Genomic DNA, 19,680 nt, shown 5'->3' with positions numbered 1-19,680 from the left:
GGCTTATTGTGATCATCTCCTTGTTAAACAGGTTACCAACGCCAGCTAACATACAAGAGACCAGACGGCTCCTATAGTGCCTTTGGAGAAAGGGATTCTTCTGGAAGTATGTGGTAAGAAAAAAGTTAGACTCCCCTAAAATGAACTATCCTGTTAATGATGTGCAAATTTATATAATACTCTTTGATCTATTAATTAGGCTTACAGCTTTTGTGCTGAAATCCTTCGCTCAGTCCAGGGGCTTCATCTATATTGACCCATTAGAACTTTCTGCAGCAAAAGACTGGATTATTTTGCACCAAAAGAAAGATGGCTCTTTTCCAGCTATGGGTAGAATTCTAAATAAAGATATCCAGGTAAGCAGCGCATGTGGTAAAATCATTGTAACCACATCTATGAGAAAATTAAGGTGAAGGGACACCTGAGAATAGGGGTTGAAGAGACACAAGTAATGACAGTTGACCTCTAGTCTCTGCCCCCCAGCCATGCCGTGAACTGAATGGGTGGCTGCGAAAAGGCTAGCAGAGTGGTGCAGGCTTCAGGAACAGCCCAGGATTTGGGAACCCCTGGCAAATCGTCATTCAACTCTCAAGGGGGTCCTGACCCCCAGTTTGAGAACCACTGCTTTAGAATGTTCATAGCTCTCCAAAGGTACCTCTCCTCCTTCAGTTCTTTAGTGAAGATGCCCCCTTAATAATCTTTTCTGTCATGGATCATGCACATTCCTTATACGTCCCTTGCCACAGAGTGACATGATAAGGCACATTCTCAATGACAGCCTTATAGAAACTGAGTAGGCACTCAGAAAAGCCTGCCATCCACAGATTCCTCAAGAAGTACAATCTCTGATAAGCCTTGCTGACCAGACGGGATATTTGCCCTGTCCATGACAGATCCTCCCTAATTATTGTTCCCAAGAATTGGAACTCCTGTACTCTACACTATTGAAGTAATGCTTTGTACATCCTGCCAAAACCCTTGCAAGTTCAGACATTCCCACAACATGTGTAATAATGTGTTATCCTCAGTGTCACATTCTTCAACAGCAATTATCTTGTAGAGTATGAAAGAGATTAAAATAACAGCGTGATCGCAGTTTGTACCCATTTTCCTGGTTGGAAACCTTAAAGCAGTATTAAGACCAAATCAAAGGCTCTGTGAAATGACTTCCAAGAGGTACACTGCAAACAATTGCTCTAGAGTGATCCTTAAAGGATAAATGGATGTGCCAATCAGTAAGGTCCATTTCATAATAATTATTGCATACATAGGTGTGCGCACAGGGTGTGCCAGGGCACACCCTAATCACACTGTGCAGATTCCCCCTGCTGCTTGGCGCAGAGAAAGGGACTGGGGAATCTCTGTCCTCAGTCCCTTTCTCTGTCTCTGTTTAGAACCTTGATATTTCCTCAAAGCCATCCAATGGGGCTCCTAAAAAATGGTAAAAAAATAATCATAATAATAATAAATTATTGTTTAAAATATAATAAAACTGCAAAAATGTTATAATAAAAAAATAATAAAAACAAACTACTGACACCATCCACTGCTCTACTGCTATATGTGTGTGTGTGTCTAATATATATATATATATATATATATATATACACACACGTATATACTGTATATACACACACATGCATGTGTGGTTGAGCTTTGGGGTGCACACCTATGATTGCATGGCATACTGTATATTCTTTTCAATTTACAGTCTATCCATGGACATTACATTATGGATGGTTTTAAATAATCTAACCTTTACACACTCCCCAACTAAATTAATCTAAATTTGCAGTCACATTCTACGTATGGACTTTTCCTGAGGTTATCTATGCTATTAATGGGTATGCCATGCTGTGACTGTACTCAAATGTATATGATCATGTAAAGTATGGCTAATATATTTAATACTTTGAATAGATCATTATCAGTACTAAGCTAGACAGAAAGGGATATAAGTAAAAATGTAGGTAGAAAGAAAATGTACGTGTATCCATTACAAACATTTAGACCAGCCTTTCATAACCAAGGATCATTTTGACCACCAGTGTAAGGGGGCACCTCTCCACAGGCCAGTGTAAAAAGGTACTACACTAACCAATGATGTAAGTGGAGATTTCACTGATCACCAGTGTAAGAGGACATTTCATTGGTCACAAGTGTAAAGGGGCTCTTTTGCATTAACCATCAGGGTAAGGCTGCTTTTTGCTTCTGACCACCAGTATGAGGAAGAAATACAGTCTTCGTTATTTTTATTTGTTTTTCAGCATTTTACTGAAAATAATTGTGTTATTTTGAGCAGCCTTGGCTGTTAAATACACCAAGTACACTACATTCCTTTTACTTTTAATTATTCTTATATCTCAGCTAAAAAAAAAAAATATAATGTATATAAAAAGAGTACTGTTGTTGTTACAGGGTGGAAATCATGGAAAAATAGCTCTAACTGCTTATGTCGCAGCCGCTCTCTTGGAGACAGGAATCACTTCTGAGGTACAGACAATAAATTAATATGCTTCTTTAAGGGGAAAAACTTGGTTTTGGGTCAGAAAAAGTGAATGACATACCATGGCTAATTTGCTGGTTTCCGCCAGATTTGTATGTGTCTTGCAGTTGCAGAGATGTGGGTGGCAGGGAGGGTAGAGAGACACATTGGAGTCCATGAAAGTTGCTCACAGGCTACCAGATGAACAGCGATGTTATAAAATATATATATACGGGATATACTGGTCTCATAAATTTTTTGTCCTGCATTCATCATCTTAAAAGTGGTATTGGGCATGCACAGAAAAAAATATGGCTAAAATACTTATATCTAGCTCAAAGCGCATGGAAGCCTTGTACACATTGGAGAAATTTTCATCAGTTTTTTGTTGGATGCCAGTCTCAAATCAAAAGTGAAGAGGGTACTTGCTATCATAAAATTTTCTGACAACAGAATTCAACATCAGAAGTAACGTAATGTGTTGAATTGTTTTGTATGTGTTCTTTCATTTCTGAGCATGCCTAGTCTTCCTCTTCAGATTTTTTTTGTCAGAAAACCGTACTAATGAAAAGGAAATTGGACGTTGTGGTCACATCAGACAAACTTTTTTAAGCCTACAAATCCAGTTTTTGTCTGCCGAAAATTCGTAATCGGCTGTCAAAAGCATCATACTTACGATCAGAAAATCAGCAGATCATTTATCGGATGAAATTTATCTTCTGATTTTCTGACCGTGTGTATGGGCCTTAAGAGAGTAGCTGAGTATTCCCACAGTATACGACTTCTATAACATTCAGTCCTTGTTTGCAGCTGCTACCTAAAGCGTAGCTACTGTATATGAGTTTCAATTTCTGTAAGTGTCAAATAGATACAGAGAACTTTAATACTATTGGGCTTTGCTTTTATAATTTTCTTGATTTTTTTCTGTATTCAAATCTTTAATTAAATATTTTTTTTTGTCTTTTGAGGGACCCAGGAAATCAGATACAACTACTGGGTATTTGGACACTGAAGAAATTACACTTTGCTACAATGTAAAGTGAGTATACAGCTTGTATAACAGTGTAAATGTGCTGTACCCTCAAAATAACGCAACACACAGCCATTAATGTCTAAACCACTGGCAACAAAAATGAGTACACCCCTAAGTGAAAATGTCCAAATTGGGCCCAAAGTGTCAATATTTTGTGTGACTATCATTATTTTCCAGCACTGCCTTAACCTTCCTGGTCATGGAGTTCACCAGAGCTTCACAGGTTGCCACCGGAGTTCTCTTCCACTCCTTCATGATGATATCACAGAGCTGGTGGATGTTAGAGACTTTGCTCTCCGCCACCTTCTGTTTGAGGATGCCCCACAGATGCTCAATAGAGTTTAGGTCTGGAGACATGCTTGGCCAGTCCATCACCTTTACCCTCAGCTTCTTTAGCAAGGCAGTGGTCGTCTTGGAGGTGTGTTGGGGTTGTTATCATGTTGGAATACTGCCCTGCAGCCATGGCTCCGAAGGGAGGGGATCAGGCTCTGCTTCAGTTTGTCACAGAACATGTTGGCATTCATGGTTCCCTCAATGAACTGTAACTCCCCAGTGCCAGCAGCACTCATGCAGCCCCCAGACCATGACACGCCCACCACCATGCTTGACTGTAGGCAAGACACATTTGTCTTTGTACTCCTCACCTGGTTGCCGTCACACACGCTTGACACCATCTGAACCAATACATTTCATTTGGTCTTATCAGACCACAGGACATGGTTCCAGTAATCCATGTCCTTAGTCTGCTTGTCTTCAGAAAACTGTTTGCGGTCTTTCTTGTGCATCATCTTTAAAATAGGCTTTCTTCTAGGACGACAGCTATGCAGACCAATTTGATGCAGTGTGCAGCGTATGGTCTGAGCACTGACAGGCTGGCCCCCCACCCCTTCAACCTCTGCATACATCTATTTCCCAAAGACAACCTCTGGATATGACACTGAGCATGTGCACTTCTTTGGTCGACCATGGCAAGACCTGTTTTGAGTGTAACCTGTCCTGTTAAACCGCTGCATGGTCTTGGCCACCATGCTGCAGCTCAGTTTCAGGGTCTTGGCAATCTTCTTATAGCCTAGGCCATCTTTATGTAGAGCAACAATTCTTTTTTCCAGATCCTCAGAGAGTTCTTTGCCATGAGGTGCCATGTTGAACTTCCAGTGACCAGTATGAGAGAGTGAGAGAGATAACACCAAATTTAACACACCTGCTCCCCATTTACATCTAAGACCTTATATCACTAACGAGTCACATGACACCGGGGAGTGAAAATGGCTAATTAGGCCGAATTTGGACATTTTCTCTTATGGGTGTGCTCACTTTTGTTGCCAGCGGTTTAGACATTAATGGCTGTGTGTTGAGTTATTTCGAGGGGACAGCAAATTTACACTGTTATACAAGCTGTACACTCACTACTTTACATTGTAGCAAAGTGTAATTTCTTCAGTGTTGTCACATGAAAAGATATAAAAGTATTTACAAAAATGTGAGATACTGTATGTATCATGAGTGCAAAAAAGTTGAAAATACATTTTAAAGTTGTAGAATAATTCATATGTATGTGTTTATCATTTTCCAGGGCCACTTCGCTAACCATATGGGTTATTGCACTGTAATGACTCTTGAGCATTGGGTTGATCTTCTGTGGTCACCCTTTGATTGTTGGCAGCTTATTATAAATTGCATGGGGCATCTCATTTTCTCGGTTCAGATTTTAGCGCTGGTCCATTTTCTGCAGCTGTTAGTAGTTATTGCCCACCCCTCTGTTTTTTCTTTTGGATGTTTCAGAATTCTTTATGTTCCTCAAAGGACATGAAAATAAAATAGTATAATTTATATTTACTGTAAAATGTATTTATTGGAATCCATTAAAGGACACAACACCTGCCCCCCCACCCCCAGTTTTTTTTTTTGCCATTGACACTGCTTTGCCACAAAACTGAGGTCTACTATTTAGAGGAGGGTTTATATGGGATGGGCTTACAATTTTTTGTTTGTCAGTGTCCAAGCTTCCTATAGACAGCAGTATGACCCAACTCTGTCTGAATTTCTATGTCCCTTACAGAACTCCAAGAAAAGGATTTTACGGCAAATTCAGAAATCCTATTTTGTAATATAGCAATAGGTATTGATGCAATAAACAATTGAGATTAGCTCTGGACACTGATATTATTTCCACCAAGACATATGTTTTTCATTTACATATGTGAGTTCTAAAAATATTATTCAATTTCGCAACATGCCAAATGTTACAGCTTTACTACACAAAATTTAAAAAAGTGATTATACATTAATACAGATCACAGTGTTAGTGCTGCTGGGATATTTTTTATTTTTTTTTGTAAATTATTATTCAATCATTAAGAAGTATTGCAGACTTGTTTAAACATGCGTTATAGTATTCATACTGATTGACTAGCTGACAGCATCTCAGCTCTATACTCTCCCCAAATCTCCTAAATCTCAGCAAGCCTCTATGTAATTTTAACTGCACAAAGCTGATTTCTGCAAGCTGAACTGAAAAAAAAATTCATGACTTTTGAAGCAGCCGCATCAAAGTTAGCTGAGAACCACATGTGGCTGCAGAGAATCACTATGAAAAAACATATTTTTTTACTGTTGTGCTTAGCTCACTGCTGTTTTTTCCTCAGGAAGAAAGAGTTGCCGTATCCAAAGCCAAAGAATACTTGGAGTCACACTTGTACTCAGCAGATGACCCATATACCACAGCTCTCACAACATATGCTCTAACTCTGCTGCGTAGCACTTATGCTTCTGCAGCTCTTAGAAGGCTGAACAGCATGGCCATAACACAAGGTAATGAACCATATTTATTAACATATATCACAACAATTGAAAACAAAAATGAGTTGTTTTTTATTTTTTTTTACTATAGATGGTTTTACTCACTGGAGTTTAACTGGCTCAATGGCAAAAGTGGAGGACACTTTCATGAGTTTTAGTGATGGACTCTCTCAATCAGGTAGGAAAATATGCCTCCACTTTATGGGCTTGAGTTGCTTGATGAAATGTATTTTTGTGCAAAGAAAAAAGACAACTATTGGGAAAAATATGATATTCTGATAAATGTGTTTGGTTCATATGTGTATAGTAGTCAATATATGAATTCTTTTTTGTTTCATGTGCTTGAATAAATATTTTTCACCACAATTACATGCAAATATTATAACAATCCCAGGCTAAATTCAAAATGACAATAGTATTAGACATTGGGGCTGATTTACGAATGGTTTGCGCCATGAGTTGCAGCGCACGCTGATGCGCAACAGCCGTTTTCGTATTTACAAAACATTTGCACCTGTAACACAGCGCAATTCCCCATTTACTATAATATTCTCGGCGCACAGGAGGCGGCGTTCGGTTCGCCACTATAGACATGGCGCGCACATTCTTCAACTCAAAATTTAAAGAACCTGGAAGTGCCAATATTATGAGGATGTGGGTGATGTGAGAAAGTATAGTAATAACTGGCCAAGTAACAAATATGCCCAAAATAGAATGATAAAGTAACTTTTTCTGAACAAGCCTGCTGCGCCTGCAAGTACACTTAGAACTGCGTGAGGTCAATTTATGGACTGTGCATGCGCAAGCGGCATTTGCGCACGTTCAAATGCACCTCTAAAATTGACTTTTTTTCTTTCTTTTTTATTTTTATTTTTTTACGCTGGTTCACTTTTGTGTTTTTATTTAAGGATATTTGCACACTAGCATTAGGAATGAGCCGAAAATACACATAAAAGTTCATTGTTAAAGACAGCATTAAGAAAAAAAACTAAATTAAGAAAAAAAAATGCATGGGGGTCCCCCGAAATTCCATACCAGGCCTTTCAGGTCTGGTATGGATATTAAGGGGAAATCTGCCCCAAAATTTTAAAAAAATTAGCGTGCTGGTCCCCCTAAAAAACCATACTAGACCCTTATCCGAGCACACAACCTGGCAGGCTGCAGGAAAAGGGGTGGGGGATGAGAGCGTCCCCCCCACCTCCTGAACTGTACCAGGCCACATACCCTCAACATTGGGAGGGTGCTTTGGGGGTAGCCCCCCAAAGCACCTTGTCCCCATGTTGATGGGGACAAGGGCCTCATCCCCACAACCCTTGCTAGGTGGTTGTGGGGGTCTGCGTGCGGGGGGCTTATCAGAATCTGGAAGCCCCCTTTAACAAGGGGACCCCCAGATCGAAGAAAATGGAAAGAAGAAGACTTTAAATAAAGGAAATGTCAAAAACTGGCTCTTGTAATTTTTAACATTTTTGGCACTTTTTTGGTGAAATTGTAGGGGTACTTTTGTACCCCCTTTCCATTTCACACAGGGGGGTGCCCCAAGTCACGCTGTGATTCATACTCAAGTCGTGTCCAAGTTGCCTCCCAAAGTCACACTGGAAGTCGTGTTGCCCTTGTGTGAATGGACTCTTAATGATACAGCGTGCGCTATTATCAATGGCATATTATTATTGCTGTTGCGCATATGAGTGTGCCTGTTCACACGCTCAATTAATGATTTATCTGGTGCACCAATTAAGGTATGAACCGGTGCAGCGCATTCATCTTAGTAAATGTCCCCAATGTATGCTAAAAACACAAGTTGCCATGCTCACCAGAGTACCTAATGTCATCACTGTAAAAACACATAAAATTTGGTTTTAAAAACCTCATTAAATTACTTTTACCAAGAAGTTACATACATACACACTTGCTTAACTAATCTTAAAAAAAAAATCCCCTTTTCCATTTCTATATCTTGTCTACCTTTCTCTTTGTACAACAGTGGACTGTAGCTTAAGGGGACACTGGACGGGTATTGGTACAGCAAGCACCTCCGTTTTTTTAATCAACCTGCTGCCTGTGTGTACCAGGCATCAGTTTGGTTCTCTCCTTCCCTGATGGCTGAGGAGTGGGTATATGCTCAGCCACATTTCGTTTTGGCCTAAATATTTTAAACCACATACATAAAGCCAGCATGTGATCTGTCATTATAGATTGCTGTTATAAATGGAGTTCTGTCTTTCAAGCCATTACTATAATAGTAGATCTCGGAGTATGACCACGATATTTGTGGTTCACTGGAGCCTCAGGCAATGGGGCAACCAGTACTGAACCAAATTTTTGTAATTATTTCCAAAACATAAGACCACAATCCACAGTATAAAGTTGTATTTTCTTAGAATTAAAATGTGTTTATGGTAATAAAAATGTATTTGTTTATACTTGTGGACTGGGTTATGTTGTTAAATTAGTACAGCTTATTATGATTAGTTTGTAGTTAGTGACACTGTAGTGGATATTATGACAAATATTAATTTGGTTCTTGAAAAAAAGTAATTTCATTGTTTTTAAATTAGTGATTTCAGCTGAAGTTGAAATGACAGCATATGCTTTGCTAACATATACCCTTCTTGGAGATGTTGCCTCTGCACTTCCAGTAGTAAAATGGCTTTCCCAGCAACGCAATGCCCTAGGTGGATTCTCATCCACGCAGGTAAGATAGCAATCCCTAATATACAAGTTCATGTAGGTTGTTAAATTGTAGTAAATAGTTAAAATCGTTGTTAAACCATCTTTAGTGTCTTATAGGCAAGACTCAAGGCTATATGTATATAATATATATATATATATATATATATATATATGTATCACGAGTGCAAAAACTTGGAAAATACATTTTACTGTAGTAGAAAAATTGATATGTATGTGTTTAACATTTTTTTGAGACTCATGAGATGAGGACATTTTAACCACTTGACCACTTAATAACCAGACCAATTTTCTTAATAACCAGACCAATTTTCAGGTTTCGGTGCTCTCACATTTTGAATGACAATTACTCAGTCATGCAACACTGGACCTATATGAAATTTTTGTCCTTTTTTTCACACAAATGGAGCTTTCTTTTGGTGGTATTTAATCACCGCTCGGTTTTTTATTTTTTGTGCTATAAAAGAAAAAATACAGAAAATTCTGTAAAAAAATAAATTTTTCTTTGTTTCTGTTATAAAATTTAGCAGATTAGTAATTTTTTCTTCATAAATTTTGGCCAAAATTTATACTACTACATATCTTTGGTAAAAATAAGTACAAATTGGTGGATATTATTTGGTCTTTGTGAAAGTTATAGAGTCCACAAGCTATGGTGCCAATATCTGAAAATTGATCACACCTGAAGTACTGACGGCCTATTTCAATTCTTGAGATCCTAACATGCCAGAAAAGTACAAATACACCCCAAATGACCCCTTTTTGGAAAGAAGACATTCCAAGGTATTTAGTAAGAGGCGTGATGAGTTTTTTTAAGTTGTCATTTTTTCCCACAATTCTTTGCAAAATCACGATTTTTTTTACTTTTTTTTTTTTTTCACAAAATTGTCATATTATCAGTTTATTTCTCACACACAGCATATGCATACCACAAATTACACCCCAAAACACATTCTGCTATTACTCCCGAGTACGGCGATACCACATGTGTGAGACTTTTACACAGTGTGGCCACATACAGAGGCCCAACATGCAGGGAGCGCCATCAGGCGTTCTGGAGCACCCAGGACAATTCTGACATTTCTTTTTTTAGCAGACACCCTGGAGAATACAATGGTGGTTGTTGCAACTTTTTATCTCGCACGGTATTTGCGCAGCAATTTTTCGAATGCTTTTTTTTTGGAAAAAAAACAGTTTTGTGCTTAAAAAAAAAAAAACACAGTAAAGTTAGCCCAATTTTTGCATAATGTGAAAGATGAAGTTACGCTGAGTAAATAGATACCTAACATGTCACTCTTCAAAATTGCACACGCTCGTGGAATGGCGCCAAACGTCGCTACTTAAAAATCCCCATAGGCAACGATTTAATTTTTTTTTACTGGTTATATGTTTTGAGTTACAGAGGAGGTCTAGGGCTAGAATTATTGCTCTCGCTCTAACGTTCGCAGCGATACCTCACATGTGTGGTTTGAACACCATTTTCATATGTGGGCGGGACTTACATATGCGTTCGCTTCTGCATGCGAGCACATGGGGACAGGGGCGCTTTAAAAAAAAAAAAAAAAAATTATTGTTCATTTTACTTTATTTATTTTAGTTTGACATTTTTTTCCCCAAAAATAATTTTTTTGATCACTTTTATTCCTATTACAAGGAATGTAAACATCCCTTGTAATAGGAATATGGCATGACAGGTCCTCTTTACAGTGAGATATGGGGTCAATCTCACCTCTAAGCTGGGAAGCCTGAAAAAAAAAAAAAGATTCTGGATTTGATCGTATTGGCGAGTCGGTAGAAGCACCGGAGGGCGGAGGGAGGGGGGGGTGTCTATGGCTGGGTATTGCAGGGTATCACCGACTATGGCTGGGTATCTCAGAGTATGGCGTTACAGAGTATTGCGTTGCAGAGCATTGCAGGATATTGGCGAGCATTGCAGAGTGTTGCAGGGTATTGGCGGGTGTTGCAGAGCATTGCAGAGTGTTGCAGGGTATTGGTGGGTGTTGCAGAGCATTGCAGAGTGTTGCAGCGTATTGGTGGGTGTTGCAGAGCATTGCAGAGTGTTTCAGGGTATTGGCGGGTGTTGCAGAGCATTGCAGAGTGTTGCAGGGTATTGGCGGGTGTTACAGAGCGTTGCAGGGTATTGCAGGGTGTTGCAGAGTGTTGCAGGGTATTGCAGGGTGTTGCAGAGTATTGAGGGGTTAATTTTCGGTGAGCAGCGATGTGGGCACTGCAGATGCAGCCCACATCGCTGCTGACACCGATCTCTTCCCCCTCCGCTGTTCCGATCGGTACAGAGAGGGGGAGGGAGGAACCGGCGTCATAACATGTCATATGACAACATATCATTTGACGGAGCGATCACGTGGTAAACGCCCGATATGAGCGGCCGTTTACCGTGATCCGTGATGCGCCGGGTCCTGTGGACCCGGCGGTCACGGATGCTCTCCAATTCGCGCGCTCCAGGGGGCACGCGAGAGCGGAATTCTGGGAGGACGTCATATGACGGCTGTGATTGCATAGACATGGCATAGACATGGCATTTCCCAGAGGGGAAGTGATGTCAGTGCCCGGGCACTGAAGGAGGCAGACTACGAGGGACCCCCTAGCAACAGGCATTTAGAGGTGAGTAAAAACATATTTTTTTCCAATTATTATTTTTTTAATGAATTTTAAGCTATTTTTTATTTTTTTGGTGGAAACACCACTTTAAGGACTTTTTTTTTTTTTAAGGGCCAGCTTTAAAAAAAATATTTTCTCTTATATTCACTGACCGACACAGCTCCTTTCTGTAACAAATGGGTTGTTAGCCTTATCACTAGGAGAATACTAGGCATAGTTGTAACACAACACTCAGAACTTTTAGTTCCGCCCAGGGGGTCGGTTCCTCAGGCTACAACCCCCCACCCTGCAAAGCAGCCTCAGTTTTACTTTGCCTAGTAAAGGAGAAGGACCTAGGAACCCTGCCGGCCCATCGGTCCTTGTTTTTTTTTTACGCAGAAGCTTGGATTTTTGCGCAAGATGAATGATCCTGTGATCTACTATCAACAGCCGGCTGGGTTACAGGCTGGATACCCTTATCCTTGTAGTCTCCCCAGTCCGGCCATCGAACGTGTGCAGGTCGCAGCTACGGCTCGGCAGGCCACGACATACCTAAGCTCCAGAGGTGGTCGTGAGCTTTTATGCTCCGTGGCATACATATGACCGGGCTACTGATGTCTACGTCACAGTATGCCGAGGCCAGGTGTAGATCTACAATGAAATGTCTCCCAGCTTCAGGACTGGTAAGTACAGCTCTCCCTGCCCCGGTGGGGTTGAGCAGCTGGGCATTCCCTGGGAGGTCGATACGGGGGTCCCTCACCTCCCTCTCTTCTCTTCCCTGTCCCTATCTTCCCTCCCCTCCCCCGCGAGGGTGATTCTGAATGTGGTACTGAGCGGTGTGTGTGTAAGATCCCTGAGGGCTCTCACTTGGGATAGGGGACTGGCTGGCTGGTGGTGCCTGGATCCTGTGTGTTTTGCTCCTGGGAGATGCCTGTGAGGGTCTGGCTGTGTCTTCGGTGCAGCGCTGTGTCTCTGCCATGTTTCTGTCTCTGTCCCTCATGGAAGCTGACCGGCAGCCATTTTAGGTGTGGGCAAGGGCAGCAGATCTTCTGGGCTTCAAGCGGCCATTTTCCCAGTGCTTCCCTATTCAGGACACTGGCGGCCATTTTCTAGAAGCCTGAGCATGTTTCAGTGTTCTCCTGCAAGCAGCTACATGTGCTTTCAGCTTCCTGTCTGTTTTACTGGATGCTGGGCGGCCATTTTATGTAGTCTGAGCACGTTTTTTCAGATCGTTTTAACGATCGTTCTGACGGACTGCTACCGACACAGTTTGGATTCCTCTGCACCTGGGAGCACTAGGGGTCTACAGGCACTGCTGTGAACAGCGCAGAACTCCTCAGGGTGGTGAATCCGGTGGGCTAGAGCCCCTCAGTCAGTGGCAGCAAGGAGGGTGGGACTGTCACTGTCCTAAGTCCCCTTCAGATGGCAGACAGGGTAGGGTCAGCATGGCTTCAGAAACTGGTGTTTCTTCCCCCGAAATCCAGGCAATTGCAACTGGGTCACTTGCGGACTGCTCAGTCCCCATGGACACCCTGATGGTGGTCCTCAATTCGTTCATTACCAAGATGGAGGCGGTGCGTGGGAAGAAAGGTGCTAAAAAGTGGCCCCTGCCCCCCCGTCCTCTGGGGAGAGCTCTGATGCAGCCTCAGGTCCTGCTGAGGCTGGTGACTCCTGCTCTGTCTTGTCAGACGACGCTGACCAGGACCATTTGATAGTGAGGATGAGTCCCCGTCTGGGCCTGGGCGCGACAAAACGCTTGTTGGAACACTTATCACAGCTGTGCGTGATACCCTGAAGATTCAGGAGCCAGCGGATCCCTCTGCTGATGTACCAGTCCCTTTTGGGTCCCGCAAGCCAGCACATTCACCTAAGGTGTTCCCGTATCTGACTTATTTTGACAAGTTCATTTACAAGGAATGGGGTCGCCCGCAACGGACCTTTTCGGTCCCCAAATACATGGCGGTGCATTACCCCTTTGAGGAAAGCCTTCTCAAAAAGTGGTCGGCTCCTCCCGTCGTGGACCCCCCAGTATCCAGGTTAAATAAAGTAACCACGAATCCCGGTGGGGGGGACTCCTGCATTCAAGGATCCCATGGACAGGAAGGCCGAGGCAGTAGCTCGTTCCTAGTTTACAGTTGTGGGGTCAGCCGTGCGACCTGTACTGGCATCCACACTGGTGTTGCAGACACTGACTTAGTGGGCAAAACTTTTGCACTGCGAGTTGGGAGAGCAAAGGGCTTCCCCTGTCTGCGTGGAACTAGCTGACCAACTAGTGCAAGGCCTTAAGTACATCTGTGACGTGGCCCTGGATACTCTCCCTCTGTTATCCAGGGCTTCAGTGTCAGCTGTGGTGCTGAGGCGCCTAATTTGGCTAAAATGCTGGTCTGCTGACCAGGCATCCAAAAAAGCCCTGACGGATCTTCCCTTCCTTGGAGCCTCATTAGATGACATTATTAAAAATGCCACCGGTGGTAAGAGTACCCTACTCCCACAGGCCAGGAAGGCTAAGGAGCCACGCCATAGGCAAGGGCCCTCTTTTTCCGCTCACAAAGGGCTTTTTCGTCCACCCGGAACGCTTCCAGGGATTCTACTCAAATCTATTTGTGGTTCCCAAGAAGGAAGGGTTACGTCCGATCTTGGACCTAAAAGCCCTCAATCACTTTGTGAAAGTGCAGAGGTACAGAAGGGAATCAGTTCGCTCAGTAGTCGCTGCACTCCATCAAGGGGACTCCCTGGCGTCCTTGGACATCCAGGATGCATACCTGCACATACCCATATGCCTTCGGCATCAAAAGTTTCTGTGATTTGCAGTCGGGGAAGCCCACTACCAGTTTGTGGCTCTTCCTTTTGGTCTGGCATCAGCCCCCCCCCCCCCCCCCGAGTCTTAACCAAGGTACTGGCTCCAGTTTTGGCGTTGCTGCGACAACGTGGGATCGCGATCGTGGGATATCTAGACGATCTCCTGAGGGCATCTTCCGCTTCAGAATTGGAAGAGAATGTGGCGATCACCATGCAGACCCTGCAAGAATTTGGGTTGCTGTTGAACCTCAAAAAGTCGGTGATTGTGCTAACCCAGCGTATGGAGTACCTAGGTTTGCTGCTGGACTCCAAGGAAGCGAGAGTTTTTCTCCCTTTAGACAAATTGCAGACTCTCAGATCTGCGATAAAACTGCTGATGAACCGCAGGTGGTCTTCGCTCCGCTTTTGCATGCGAGTACTGGGGCTCATGGTAGCCTCCTTCGAGGCAGTACCTTATGCCTAGTTCCACACCAGAGTCCTGCAGATGGAGATTTTGACAAAATGGGACAAATCTCAGTTGTCCCTGGATCAACAGATCCAGGTGAGCCAGTCAGTCAGAGACTCACTGATTTGGTGGTTGAGATCCCCCCCCGGTGATTCAGTCCGGGAAATCGTTCCTTCCTCTGAAATGGATGCTGATCACGACGGACGCCAGTCTATCCGGTTGAGGTGGAGTGATGGGTATTCAGCCGGCTCAGGGCCTCTGGTCGACGGAAGAATCCGAGTTGCCGATCAATCTGCTTGAATTGAGAGTGATCAGGCTGTGCTTCTACACATGGTCGATGAGACTTCAAGGGCGTCTAATCAGGATACAGTCAGGCAATGCCACGGCTGTGGCATACGTCAATCACCAAGGGGGAAAAAGAAGCTCAGCCGCTGCACGGGAGGTAGCTCACATACTTCGGTGGGCAGAATGACACGTACCAGCCCTGTCGGCCATTTATATCTCGGGAGTGGAGAACTGGCAGGCGGACTATTTGAGTCGACAGATGCTGGACCCAGGAGAATGGGCATTGCATCCGGAGATATTCAGGTTGCTGTGCCTGAAGTGGGGCACACCAGATGTGGATCTACTGGCCTCATATCTCAATCAGAAGGTGCCAAGATTCGTGTCCAGGACAAGAGATCCATGTGCCGACGCGTCAGAAACGCTGGTGGCTCCGTGGGATCAGTACCAGCTGATCTATGCCTTTCCTCCACTGAAACTGTTGCCACGTCTGCTTCGCAGAGTGGAAGCCGAGGGGATCCCAGTGATACTGGTTGCCCCAGATTGGCCTCAGCGTCCTTGGTACGCAGACCTGGTGCATCTGGTGGCAGACGCTCCCTGGCGACTGCCGTTGCGAGAGGACCTTCTGTCTCAAGGTCCAATTCTCCATCCTGCTTTACAATCGCTGGCTTTAACGGCATGGCTATTGAGAGCAAGGTGTTGAGGAACCGGGTCTGTCGGACTCGGGGATTCCAACTATGTTGAGAGCACGGAAATCTTCTTCTCAGAAGATATACCATCGTACCTGGAAGGCCTACATCTCCATGTGTGAGGAGAAAGGCTGGCATTCACGCTCTTTTTCCATATCTAGGATCCTGCTGTTTCTCCAGCAAGGAGTAGACCAGAGATTGGTATTGAGCACCACCAAAGGGCAAATTTCAGCCTTAGCTATCTTTTTTCAAGGACCCCTGGCATCGCACTCCTTAGTGAGTACCTTCGTTCAGCGGGGTACGACATGTAGTCCCTACGGTGCGTCCACCGTTACCCCCATGGGATTTGAACCTGGTGTTGTCGGCGTTTAAAAACATCAGGGAGATTCCCCTGTTGACCCTTTCCCAGAAAGTGGTCTTTCTAGTGGCCATCACATCGGCCAGGAGGGTTTAGGAACTGGCGGCCTTGTCCTGCAAGTTGCCCTATCTGGTTATCCACAGGAATAAGGTGGTGTTGCGTCCGCAACCGTCTTTTCTACCGAAAGTGGTCTCGGCTTTTCATATCAATGAGGACATTGTATTGCCATCTCTGTGTCCTAAGCCAAAACACCCAAAGAAAGGCATGGCGGTCTCGTCGGCCACCATTTCCAGGTGGATCAGACAGATTGTAGTACAAGCCTACGCCTTGAAGGGGCAGGTGCCCCCCTTTCCGGTCACAGCCCACTCCATGAGGGCAATCGGAATGTCTTGGGCCTTCCGATACCAAGTGTCGGTCACTCAGGTGTGTAAAGCGGCGACCTGGTCGCTGTCCACACGTTTACCAAGTTCAGTCGTCAGTGCATCGGCTGATGCCTGTTTTGGCTGCAAAGTTTTGCAGGCAGCCGTGTTGTTGCAATTGCATATGCAATGGATATTTTTTTTCCTGTTTTTTCGATAAAAGCAGTAGTGTTATATTAATGCACTGTTGCATTACTTCCGCAATTTGGTGCGGTCTTGGGGATAACTCCTGTTGAGGATGTCCTGTTTTTTTTCTGGTGGTTTTCCACGCTCTGCTGTTTTTTTTGTGGGTATAGTTTCACTAGTTCCCACTTGCCATGGTGGATGAAGTTTTTATGCTGTTTTTGCACTGCTTAGAATCATGATTCTATGACATCATGATTGGAGAGCAAGAGTAATTATTGGCGGCAGCGTCTAAATAACAAGAAGTCGTGGATTCAACCATCTGTCTAGTGGGTCTTTGATCTGTAACCGTGGTTAATGGTGAAATGCGCATCTGACCTTTCTGTTAATTCAGGGGTCTGCATTTTGAGGTGAGCAGTTTGGTTGACTGGTGGTGGAATCAATGATTTAGTATGCACCATAAGGATATCTGCATGCAACTTTTCATCACAGAGGAAAACATCACTATCAATTATTACTTTAAAAAACGTTTACCTCAGTTATTTTATCTTCTGAGAGACTTTTAGGGTTTTATATTAGCGCTGCACTGTTATGTTCTATTTCTAGGTCCGTCAGAATTTTTGAAAAAAAAAAAAGTCAGATGGGCCATACACACGATTGGAATATACGATGAAAAGCTCCCTTCTGACCTTTTCTGTCGGACATTCCGCTCGTGTGTACGCGGCTTAAGGCCTGAAGCAGGAGAGCTGCATTTATTAGTCAGGAGGGCTGAATGTTGTTTGTTAGCCAGGAGGGCTGAATATGGTTTATTCCTAAATGAGGACTGAAAATGCTGAATACCCCTGTGAGGGAAGCTACTGCATTTATTTTTGAACTTTTCCTTTCCTTTTAAATAAAAGTAGGCTGCCACGCCCTTAAAAATGCAGTCTGGAGTAGCATGTGACTGACAATCGCATGCACCACTAGAGTCTAATCCCCATGGAATCTTACAATATATATACACTATATTGCCAAACGTTTTGGGACGCCAGCCTTTACACGCTCATGAACTTTATTGGCATCCCAATCTTAATCCGTAGGGTTCAACATTAACCACTTCAGCTCCGGACCAATAAACACCTTAAGGACCAGAGGTCTTTTTGCAATTTCGCACTGCGCTGCTTTAACTGGTAATTGCGCGGTCATGCAATATTGCACCCAAACGAAATTTGCGTCCTTTTCTTCCCACAAATAGAGCTTTCTTTTGATGGTATTTGATTGCCTCTGCGATTTTTTTTTTTTGCGATATAAATGGAAAAAGAGCGAAAATTTTGAAAAAAAAAGATATTTTCTTCTTTTTGTTATAAGAAAAATCGAATAAACTAAATTTTAGTCATACATTGAGGGCAAAATTTATTTAGCCACATGTCTTTAGTAAAAAAAATTTCAATAAGCGTATATTTTTTGGTTTGCGCAAAAGTTATAGCGTCTACAAACTAGAGTACATTTTCTGGAATTTACACAGCTTTTAATTTATGACTGCCGATCTCATTTCTTGAGGTGCTAAAATGGCAGGGCAGTACAAATCCCCCCCAAATGACCCCATTTTGGAAAGTAGACACCCCAAGGAAATTGCTGATGGGTATGTTGAGCCCATTGAATATTTATTTTTTTTGTCCTAAGGGATTGAATAATGACAAAAAAAAATAAAAAAATTTTTTTTTACAAAAAGTTGTCACTAAATGATATATTGCTCACACATGCCATGGTTATATGTGGAATTGCACCCCAAAATATATTCCGCTACTTCTCCCGAGTATGGCGATACCACGTGTGTGGGACTTTTTGGGAGTCTAGTCGCGCAGGGCACCCCGAAAACCAATCACCACCTTCAGGATTTCTAAGGGTGCAAATTTTTGATTTAACTCCTCACTACCTATCACAGTTTCGAAGGCCATAAAATGCCAAAATAGCACAAAACCCCCCAAAATGACCCCATTTTGGAAAGTAGACACCCCAAGCTATTTACTGAGAGGCATGTTGAGTCCATGGAATATTTTATATTTTGCCACAAGTTGCGGGAATATTACAAACTTTTTTTTTTTTGCACCAAGTTGTCACTAAATGATATATTGCTCACACATGCTATGGGCATATGTGAAATGACACCCCAAAATACATTCTGCTGCTTCTCCCGAGTACGGGGATACCACATGTGTGGGACTTTTTGGGAGTCTAGTCGCGCACGGCACCCCGAAAACCAATCACCACCTTCAGGATTTCTAAGGGTGCAAATTTTTGATTTAACTCCTCACTACCTATCACAGTTTCGAAGGCCATAAAATGCCAAAATAGCACAAAACCCCCCCAAATGACCCCATTTTGGAAAGTAGACACCCCAAGCTATTTACTGAGAGGCATGTTGAGTCCATGGAATATTTTATATTTTGCCAAAAGTTGCGGGAATATTACAAACTTTTTTTTTTTTTGCACAAAGTTGTCACTAAATGATATATTGCTCACACATGCTATGTGCAGAAGTCAAATTACACCCCAAAATAAATTCTGCTGCTTCTCCCGAGTACGGGGATACCACATGTGGGGGACTTTTTGGGAGCCTAGCCACGTACGGGACCCCGAAAACCAAGCACTGCCTTCCGGATTTGAATATAAAATGCTATAAAAAACAAACTAACCAGAGTCACCCGTAACACTTATACGGTGATCAGTGGTGAAAGGGTTAACTAGGGGCAATCAGGGGGTTCAAATTTTTATTAGGTAGTATATGGGGGTCCCTGGCGCTATATAAAAACCTGACGGGGAACCTAAATAACTAACTGGCTAACCAGCGTCACCAGTGACACTTATACTGTGATCGCTGGCAAAAGGGGGTGAAAGGGTTAACTAGCGGAAATCAGGGGGTTAAAACCATTATTGGGTAGTATATCGGGGTACCTAGCGCTATAAAAACCTGGCGGTGAAC

At 43.1% G+C, this 19,680-nt stretch overlaps 1 protein-coding gene across 3 annotated transcripts in view; it reads left to right on the top strand.

Moving 5' to 3' along the window:
• CPAMD8 (C3 and PZP like alpha-2-macroglobulin domain containing 8) overlaps positions 1-19,680 on the top strand; it is a 356,744-nt gene that overhangs the window by 226,019 nt on the left and 111,045 nt on the right. For all 3 annotated transcript variants that reach the window (XM_077475516.1, XM_077475515.1, XM_077475514.1), the window contains exons 27-32: positions 32-113; positions 200-356; positions 2,419-2,493; positions 6,164-6,329; positions 6,409-6,495; positions 8,873-9,009. In XM_077475516.1, the coding sequence (XP_077331642.1) occupies positions 32-113; positions 200-356; positions 2,419-2,493; positions 6,164-6,329; positions 6,409-6,495; positions 8,873-9,009 (704 nt within the window). The remainder of the gene's footprint in view (positions 1-31; positions 114-199; positions 357-2,418; positions 2,494-6,163; positions 6,330-6,408; positions 6,496-8,872; positions 9,010-19,680) is intronic.

Source organism: Lithobates pipiens, unplaced genomic scaffold (assembly GCF_037356315.1).
Source record: "Lithobates pipiens isolate NorthernLeopardFrog02 unplaced genomic scaffold, aLitPip1_a1.2 Scaffold_13, whole genome shotgun sequence".
NCBI classification, from domain to species: domain Eukaryota; kingdom Metazoa; phylum Chordata; class Amphibia; order Anura; family Ranidae; genus Lithobates; species Lithobates pipiens.
This window is presented reverse-complemented; position numbering and strand designations above follow the sequence as displayed.